Consider the following 10,618-nt stretch of genomic DNA (forward strand, 5'->3'; position numbering starts at 1 on the left):
AATTGGCATTTAAGGGACTGCTCTAAGCTGGTTTAAGTCTTATTTATCAGATCGATCTCAGTTTGTTACTGTTAACGATGAATCCTCTGTGCACGCCAAGGTTAGTCATGGAGTCCCACAAGGATCTGTGCTCGGTCCAATCCTGTTCACTTTATATATGCTTCCTTTAGGCAGTATTATTAGGAAACACTCCATAAACTTTCATTGTTATGCAGATGATACTCAATTATATCTATCAATCAAGCCGGATGAAACTAATCAGTTAGTTAAACTTCAAACGTGCCTTCAAGATATTAAAACCTGGATGACCTGTAATTTTCTAATGTTAAACTCAGATAAAACTGAAGTTATTGCTCTCGGACCCAAGCACCTCCGTGACGCACTATCCAAAGATATAGTTACTCTGGATGGCATCACCCTGGCCTCCAGCACCACAGTGAAGAATCTTGGAGTCATCTTTGATCAGGACATGTCCTTTAATTCCCACTTAAAGCAAATTTCAAGGATCGCCTTTTTTCACCTACGTAATATTGCAAAAATCAGGAATATCCTGTCTAAAATGATGCAGAAAAACTAGTCCATGCATTTGTTACTTCTAGGTTGGATTACTGCAATTCTTTACTATCAGGCTGCTCGAAAAAATCCATAAAGACTCTACAGCTGATCCAGAATGCTGCAGCACGTGTTCTGACGGGAATCAGGAAAAGAGATCACGTTTCTCCTGTTTTAGCTTCTCTGCATTGGCTTCCTGTAAAATTTAGAATAGAATTTAAAATCCTTCTTCTCACCTACAAAGCTCTTCATGGTCAGGCTCCATCTTATCTTAAAGAGCTTATAGTACCTTACAACCCTGGGAGAGAACTACGCTCCCAGAATGCAGGGTTACTGGTGGTTCCTAGAGTCTCTAAAAGTAGAACGGGAGCCAGAGCGTTCAGCTATCAGGCTCCTCTCCTGTGGAACCAGGTTCCAGTTTGGGTCCGGGAGGCAGACACCGTCTCCACATTTAAGAGTAGGCTTAAGACTTTCCTTTTTGATAAAGCTTATAGTTAGGGCATAGAATCGAATATTGTTAGGGAGTAGTAGTTAGTCACATAGTTTTCAGATTTATCTATCATATAATATAACTAAAGGGAGACTGGCATACAGCCCGATCCGGTTGGGGGAGTTCTGGCCCGGCGGGCTGGAGCTCTCTTTACCTTGTCTCTCTTGGTTTTGTTGTAATAATAGTTTTAGACAGCTGGGGACTTATTTTGATACACTAGTTAGGGCATAGAATCGAATATGTTAGGAGTAGTAGTTAGTCACATAGTTTTCAGATTTATCTATCATATAATCAAGAATATAATAGAACTAAAGGGAGACTTGGCATACAGCCCGATCCGGTTGTGGAGAGTTCTAGCCCGGCCCGGGCTGGAGCTCTCTTTACCTCGTCTCTCTTGGTTTTTTTGTAATAGTTTTAGACAGCTGGGGACTTATTTTGATACACTGATCTCCTCTCTCCTCTATCTTTCCATCTTTCCATTTATGTGCATCCATGTCCCAGAAATGCTTGTTACTAACCTAGCTCTGGGGAGTCATTCCCAGGAGTCCTTATGTTCTTTTTTCCCCAGCATGTTCCCTTGGATCAGAGAGGCTCCGAAATCAGGGTAGCAGCTATTGCCATGGTCCCGCTACACGTTCTGTGATGCCATGTTCAACTGCTACACTGCGGTGTCCTGCGGTGTCCTGCTACGTCCTGCTACGTCCTGCTACGTCCTGCTGTGCCTTGTAATGCCGCACAGCGTCCTGCTATGCTATGAACTACTACAAAGAACTGCTACAAACTACAAATTTTTTCTATTTTTGTTATTGCCACTCTTCATTCTAACCCCAACCGGCTCGTCAGACACCGCCTACCAAGAGCCTGGGTCTGACCGAGGTTTCTGCCTAAAAGGAAGTTTTTCCTTGCCACTGTCGCACTGTTGCTTGCTCTGGAGGAAACCACTAGAACTGTTGGGTCCTTGTAAATTCTGGAGTGTGGTCTATCTGTAAAGTGTCTTGAGATAACTCTTGTTATGAATTGATACTATAAATAAAATGGAATTGAATTGAATTAAAAACTATTCCACCATTGTGATACACTAAACTCTGGGTTGAACCTGAAGTTCATAGTAAGGGCCTCTTTGTTATCCCACTGCTTGTTTAAAGCTTGCTACATCCCATGATCACCATTGAATCATTACTGTTAATATTGTCCACCTTCCAAATCACCGGGGACACTGTTAATAAAAAGTGCTAAGTATATGGCTACTGACATCAAGCCATTCAAAATTGTGATATACAAAGGATTCAAGCAATACAGCAATACTCTCAACCCTTCCCACACTCTTCCATCAAGGTAGACAGCATCTGAGACAGTCTGAAACATGTATCAGAAAGAAACAGCATCACTGAAGGAGAGGCTGTCTAAAGTGTCAGCAGTTTGCTTAACCACAGACTGTTGGACATCAAGGGCTACAATCTCATTTGCAGCAGTAACATGCCACTTCATTGAAGACTTCAACATGTCGTTCAACCTATTGGACTGTTTTGATTTTAGCGACCGGCACGCAGAGGGCAAACCTAGCCAGAAAGCTTCTCAATGTTGTAAAAGATTGGAAGATAAAGTGGTTTACCCCATAACTGACAGTGCTGCTAACATTACGAAAGCTACACTGTTAAAAAGGATTTGGGCTTTTAGCCAGAGGGACTATTTTTAACAAGCTGAGAGAACTTATTGCCTATTACAACAAAGTAAGAAGAGTAACCACAACTACAACTTGAAAAAAGCGCGAAAGCTCATAAAAAACTTATAAGAATCCATTCAGTTCACTTCAGAAAATAGGTCAAGGTGGGCATTTCAACCAACACGCATGCGCCTGCAGTGACGTCACGCGCAGCATTGAACTCTCAAAATCTGAGCTGACCGCCATCTTTTTTCCTCGGAGCCGAGCCGTCCAAGTAAGTACATTTAAAATTGTTTTAGCTTAATTATTCATCTGTTGGTAATGTGCATTGGTCATCTAATGTCTCTCCGTTTCAAATTATCCGTCAACATAACATGCGATGAATATTTCATGTTCGTTTTTTGGAAATGCTGTAGCATGTAACGTTAGCTAGCTAGCGCTAGCTGGCTAAGCTAGCGCCGGAGTGTCACGGCAAGTATTAATGTAGCTCTGGTTGAGCCTCATTCAACTGTAACAAGTATTCGGCACCAATAAAATAACGCTACTTTTATACGAGTGAAACGGTGCGAGACTTGTCGTCTATGGAAAAATGTGTGAACAGTAAAATCGATATGTCCGGGTCCACCCGCCAATTTACGTGACGTTGCGACCTGCACAAGAAGCTTTGCTCGCCATCAATCAATCTGGTACAGCTTTGACCAGACAGCGAGATAACAGAGCAGCTCATGGTCCGTGGGGAAGAGGAGTGGAAAAATACGGACCACCGCCGTAGTGTACGGACTATATATATATATATATATATATATATATATATATATGTGTGTGTATATATTTATGTAGAGTTAGATGCTGTATAAACACGTAGTGATAGGTGATTGTTTTTAACTGCATAGTGATATGTGTGCCGTTACACTCGCGCAGCAGTGGGGGTGAACGGTCACGCAGGCCGCCAGCTGGAGATCAGACGTGGGTTTGTTGGCCAATGGGAAAGGAGCCCTATGCCGTTTGAAATCGTGTCGACCCGAAGGGATTGTGTATGATCCAAAACGGCACCTCTGGTTCATATTTCAATCATTTAATAAACATAAAAGACGGAAAGCTAAAACAATAGATAACTCCAGGTCAAAATAGTCTAATATGATCACAAATAGTCTGTAACCGTTCTACATAGAAGAATGGCGTCACTGTTTTGAGATTTGGCATACATTTAAGTCTTTTTTTTGAAAAAATGTAAATATTGTAAATAGTCCTTTGAGTTATAATGTTCATTATGTTCATTTTTGCACTGGATGACTCCAATTATATAGGACAACTGTTTTAGGCAATTATTAAATTAAATAAATATTTGATACAACATGAAAAATATTTATGCAATCAAGCCAATTTTGCTGATAACTGTTGTATGTTTTTTTTCCCCCCCTTTGTTTTCTGTACAGGGTTCCAACACTTCAGTGTAGGCTGTGCTGTTTGTGGCAACTGCCCCTCAATGAGGTGGTCCTGCAAGTGTTGCAATTTCTCCTCGCCGAACCAACGTACACTAATTGTCCATTATAAGCTGAAGCACTGTCATCAGGCAAGAAACTGTCCTCTTCCCTGTGTCTATGCAGACTGTGTGTGCTCCTTCAGGACAGAATCATCTCTGAAAAAACATTTAAAAGAGACCATAGTCAAGCCCGTTCAAAGCAGGTGACTGCAAGGTTAAATTGTGAACTGTGCAATTTTTCAGAGACTTGTAGTGATTCACAGTATTTTGCACATTTGAAAATACACATACACAATAAGGAAACTGTTAAATGTCCGTATAAAGAATGTAGGTTTCAGTCAAGTGTGTACAGTACTTTTCGTGCACATAAGAGTAAGAAACATCACCTCTGTACTGTTGACAATTTTCGAGAAAACCTGTATCAAACCTTCATTCAGGGCACTTTAAACTCTGAAAGTACAAACTTTGAGACACACTCAGACGATCTAGACTTAACAGATTATTTCATAGAGGATCTAGACCTGCATGATTTACTTCAACACAAAGTTGCATCTCTCTTACTGCGTATGCAAACACATTTGCATGTGTCTAAAACAACAACTCAGGAAATAATAGATGAGCTTTGTAGTATTAGCTCAGTTGTAGAAGAGTACACACCAAAAATAATTGAAAGTGTACTGATCAACCATAATTGTGCAGTGAACAGTGCAGTCACTGCTGCTATAACAGAGATAGTTAAAAAAGTTAACCCCCTAAGTTTCCTGTCAAAAGACGGGCCTTTTGGTTCTGAATACAAAAGAGAAACTTTTTACAAGAAAAATTTTAAAGTGATTGAGCCGATTGAATATGTTTTAGATACATCTTCAAGACGGAAATTTGTTTATATTCCGGTTTTGAAAGTCCTGACAGAGCTGTTAAATCGCAGTGATGTGATAGATAAAGTCTTGGAGACAGGACATATTGAAAGAGTTGAACACTTGTCTCAGTACAAAACATACAGAGACGGTCTATATTACAAAGACAATATTTTGCTATCGTCAAAAGATCTTAGCATTGCCCTAGGACTGTACATAGACGACTTTGAAGTGTGCAACCCACTAGGAACATCAAAAAAAAAACAAGATCTGTGCAGTTTATTGGGTCATTTCAAATTTACCTATACGATATAGATCATCTGTACAGTCAATCTACCTTGCATGTCTGTGTCATAGCAATGATGTGAAGAAATATGGGTATGGAGCCATTCTTGAACCACTGATAAAAGACCTTGAAGTACTTGAGCAGCAAGGATTGTATGTTCAGAAATTGGGAACAACTGTTAGAGGTACTGTGCTGTATGTGTCTGCAGACAACTTGGGGGCCCATTCACTTGCTGGGTTTCATGAGAATTTTAATGTCGACAAATTTTGCCGGTTTTGTTTAGCTAGTCGGCAAGATATTGACATTCACGAGGTAAAGGAGAGAGTATTTCCACTCCGGACAGTTGAATCTCACAAACAGGACCTTCTGGAATTAAAAAGACATCAGTTTGTTTCTGTGAATGGAGTAAAGAGTGACTGTGTTCTCGATAGACTTTCTCATTTCCACACAGTCCAGGGCTTCCCCCCAGATTTTATGCACGACCTTTTTGAAGGAATAGTGCCACGGGAATTAAGTCTATGCATAAAGTCTCTGATATCCAAACGCTACTTTACAATAGATGAGCTGAATTCCATAATTGAATCCTTCCCTTTCAAGTTTACAGATAAAACCAACAGACCTAATCCAATTTCAAAGTCTTTTGCATCAAAAAAATCTATTGGTGGGAATTGCCACGAAAACTGGACACTATTGAGACTTCTGCCTCTAATGATCGGTCACATTATACCAGAAGATGACAAAGTTTGGGGGATTCTATTAGATCTGAAAGAAATAGTAGAGCTTCTAGCTAGTGGACATTTTTCAGAAGAGACATTGGCATACTTGGAGTGTAAAATCTCCGATCACAGGTGCCTATTAAAAGAGGTGTTTCCTGATTTCCACCTCCTGCCCAAGCACCACTTCTTAGAACATTATCCTGAACTGATTCGGAGATTTGGTCCCCTAGTTGATTTCTGGACTATTAGATTTGAAGCTAAGCACAACTTTTTTAAAAGGTTGGTGCATGATTCTCACAATTTCAGAAACATATTGCTCACTCTATCAACAAAACACCAGCTTACTTTAGCTTACCATCTAGATTTGCCAAGTCTTTTCAGACCTGATCTGGAAGTTGGACATACTGCAGTTGTTTCACCTGATGCACTTGAGCACTCCATGAGGCGGGCTGTAGAGCTAAAATTTGGAAACATAAGTCTATTGTCTCTTGCAACCAATGCCTGCCTGTATGGCACAAAGTATTCAGAGGGTATGTTTCTGTCCGTGGGGCACACCAGTGGCCTGCCTGACTTTGGGAAGCTGGTTAAAATTGTAGTTGTGTCCAGCAAAGTGTCCTTCCTCATAGAACCATACCATGCATGGTACATGGAGCACCTGCGCAGTTATGAGTTGATGAAAAAACAGTCTTCTGAACTGGTGATTGTGGAATTACACGAACTAAATGGATATCAACCCTTGTATCCATACACAAAAGCAGGGAAACTGATGGTGACATCAAAAGTTTTTTTGCTTCATTAAGGTATAGTTGGGCTGTTATTTTACTTTTTAAATGGTGTGTTCTTCTTGCTCTGAAAAACATGCAGTATGTCCATGAACGTAAAAACAGGTTTTAAACAGAAGAAAATGTGTATGTATGCATGTTCATGGTTAATAATGTTTATTGTTCATTTTGTTTTTTCTTACATTCTTTTTTTTCCTTCATCGCCAGAGAAGTCCTGAGAGTTTCAAAGTCGCAAGAAGATGCTGTTGCGTGTGATCGTTTCAGCAAAGGACATTAGAAAGCTCCGCTTGGACTCAGTTCCAGATTCCGTTGATGGCCTGAAACGGGTGTTGAAAAACAAACTGCAGTTACACTCTTCATTTGACCTTCAATATGAAGATGAGGATTTCAAAGACTTCTGTAACCTCACGTGTGTTGACGATCTACCAAAGGACAAGGTGACATTGCAAGTCATTTTCTGCCCTGTCTCTTCAGACTCAAGTTTGGACACTTTTGGCTCTGCTGTACCTTTGTCTCCGGCAGCATCTTCTTCAGCTCAAACATCATCTCCGACGACATCTTCTTCATTGAGCAGCCAAACAGAGTGCTTTGCAGGTCAGCGTTCACAGCAATGGCCAGCTCATTTTCACATTCCCACCTTCTCATATGATGTTGAGCTGAGGCTCAGGCAGGGCAATGATGCTTTTAGAGAAAGTGGAGCACTTCTATCCATTTCAAGGGACATGAAGTCTGAGATTCTGCTCAAACTTGTTGAAAAAATATATTCATTCATGACCTACCCTACACTTGAACATTTTGGATGTGTAGCCAAGGCACTCGTTGAAAAACACCCTTGCCTTACAGAACCTGGCTCCACATGTGGATGGTATGGATGGAAACACAGCATAAAGTTCAAGATGGGCAATTACAGACAGAAATTGAAAAATTTGGGCTGCCGAGAACTGGAGGTTAATTCTGAGAAAAGAGGTGCTGGGGACACACGAGGGAAGAGAAACAAAGTGAAGAAACCTCGACGGTCTGAAACAAATTTTCTTCCAGATCTCCCCCAGGGAAAAGACAGCCGAAGTCTTGAAGAAGATAGAGAAAAGATGGTCCAGGAGATGAGAAAAACCACCCCAAACCTGGCCTACATCGATGATGCAATGAATGCCACATACGCACTGAGAAGACAGGAGATTGTTGAAGAGGAGCCACCTGTGGCCGAAATGAGAGTCAGATGGCCAGCCCTTTTTACTGAAAGACAGGTAAAATTTGTAAAAAAAAATGTCTTAGTCATAGCATAGTAGTAATGTTGTATTGTGTATGTTGCAGGGCTCAATGCTAACATTCCTTCCATTGAGTACATGTGCTCCTAAAGTAAAATATTGGGAGTAGAATTAAAAATTGTTTAACACATTTATGGAACACTTTAATGATGTTAAGGGTCAAAAGTGACCCATTTTTACATAACAGTAAAACACACAACAATTTACTGTATACCTGTAATTTGACTTCTGATGTGACCCAGAATATACAAACATGAAACTATTTCATCTTTTTTAATCAACAGACACAAGCAATAACTTGCACTGTCATGACTAACACAATATTTGACACATTAAACATGAATTGATCTTTTCTGTAGGCCACTCCTATATATTGATATTAAATAATGCTTTAACTCATATGAATTATTTTAACTACTAAAATCATAGTAGTACATACTGATTTGTTAAACTTACAGCCTTGTTACTTAGCATGTATGAATTATTATGACAACATAACAAAGCACTGACATGTCAGTCTGATGTAAACATTAATAAAATTCAATAACCTGCCACACAAGCCATTCTGCCAGTCTGAGGACACAGATTGTTGAAGTTACCAATAATGAAATATGCACCATGAGACAAGTCTCCACTGTTATCAAATGTGAAAATTTAGGTGACTTTCAGCTTAAACTAAAACTGTCATGTTACTTCTCCACATAGATCATCAAGGAATTCACCAGACTCATGTCAATGGACATCAATAAGTTCTATGAGGGTCTGGACAGCCATCTGCATAAACTTCTTCAGTTATTCCGGTTGAAGCGCTTCGAGGAAGTTCAAGAAATGACATCCTTAATGGAGAGTCTCGACAAGGATGTAAGTGCATAGTTGTTTGTGGGGTTGCAACCCCACTGAGGAGTGGGACCGAGATTTAGATTATGACAGACAGTAAACCTCTAATTAATATGATTGGATAGGCACTTTGATACAAATTGAATAAGAAAATATCTCTGTTGGATGGAGGACATGGAGAGAGAAATGCTGGGTTTGTTGAATAAAATCTGTCGGTGAGGTCAGTTTAAGTTGCCTCTCTGGACTGAAGCTCAGTTTCCGTCATTTGAGGGTTGACAAAAATCAGTTTTGAAATACACTGAATTCGCGTATCGTATTTTTGCAGGCATCAAACCAAAGGAAGAGAGCAGCAGCTTTGCAGGGGCTGCCATGGTACGTGAAGGAAAATCCTTCTACATTGATGAAGAGATGTGAGGTAAGCAGCAAAATGTTGTTCAACAAAAACAAGTTCACAATGGGCATGGTTACACATCATTTCAGGCATCCTCTGTGTAGATATAGCAAAACATGTCTAAAGCACCGGCCCCTTTTTGTTATGTTTGTTTTGCATGAAGCCAACAGATCCTGGAGAGGACGTCATCAAGGGAATGATGATTGGAATCCTTTTGGTCGTTGAAGATGTGAAGGAGCCCCTTCCAGTTTCCTACAACGATGTTGCCATCGTCATTGAGGAAAAGATTGTCATGCGTCATCTTGGTGATGTACCCAACGCTTTTGTGAACCTGATGGGCCTGCTGTACATGCTGAACCTTGACTATCCAAAAGACACAAAATATACTTTTGAGGTGATTCAGCGCCTGTTCATGGGAATCGGGTCTGAGATGTGCACTCCCAGAGTCCACTCTTTAAAGAATAAACTGCTCAGTTAGTGTGATGGCTTAGGATGATGTTTCTGCATTTGGCCCTGAGTAAGTGTTCTAGTTTTTTTCCAATTTCTTTTCCACTATGTTGTAAGAAGAAAGAAATGTAAAGCCCTTCTGTGGGCCACCACAGTTTTTTACGTTTTCATGTTTTAACATTTTTCTTTTGAGGAAATTTCTCTTGCAGACACTAATTTGTATTTTATGTTATAATGAAAACATGAACAGAGTGGAGATTTCAGTTCATTTTCCTGCAACAATGCTCAACACTCAAAAGTTGGACTTGTTGGGTTTTTTATAAAAGTCCTTATTGTCTTTTCAGCAGATTTTTCATGTGTTAATATTTAAGTTTGACTGGCCAATTCTCATGTAGATACTTTGCAGATATTAGTTTGCTTAAATTAGTGAAATTTAGCAATGTCTGTAAACTCAAGTACCTTGGCAATAGAGCAGTAGAAAAGAATGTAGCTCAAACTTAATAAAATAAGTTCAACCAACATTCTTATAGTTCTCTTAATTAATGTTTTCCAGTCCACATTGCTCGATATAGAAAGTTGAGTCAACAAATCGCGAGTTGTATCAATTATTCAATCCATGTTGAGTAAACTTGATTCACAGTTGTGGCAACTTGATGAAATAAATTCAACCAACATCTCAAAGTTATCGCAAATAATATTTTCAAGTCTAACTTACTTGATACAGAAAGTTGAGTCAACCGACTGCTTGCTGTATGAACTCGTGTTTTGAAGTGTAATAACCTTGATGCTATAAGTTGACTCAAATTAACTCAGTCAAAGCAACAAGATGACTTTACGTAGTTAAGTTGGGTC

At 39.8% G+C, this 10,618-nt stretch overlaps 1 protein-coding gene across 1 annotated transcript; it reads left to right on the forward strand.

Moving 5' to 3' along the window:
• Positions 1-7,036: 7,036 nt before the first annotated feature.
• On the forward strand, positions 7,037-9,836 carry LOC116678996 (sterile alpha motif domain-containing protein 3; the record flags this gene model as incomplete). Its single annotated transcript, XM_032508736.1, is given in 4 exon segments — positions 7,037-8,070; positions 8,797-8,952; positions 9,254-9,343; positions 9,483-9,836. Coding segments are annotated over 4 exon segments (1,566 nt in total). The 5' UTR covers positions 7,037-7,065.
• Between the last annotated feature and the right edge of the window lie 782 nt (positions 9,837-10,618).

The sequence above is a fragment of the Etheostoma spectabile genome, unplaced genomic scaffold (assembly GCF_008692095.1).
Source record: "Etheostoma spectabile isolate EspeVRDwgs_2016 unplaced genomic scaffold, UIUC_Espe_1.0 scaffold00009078, whole genome shotgun sequence".
Classification (NCBI taxonomy): Eukaryota; Metazoa; Chordata; class Actinopteri; order Perciformes; family Percidae; genus Etheostoma; species Etheostoma spectabile.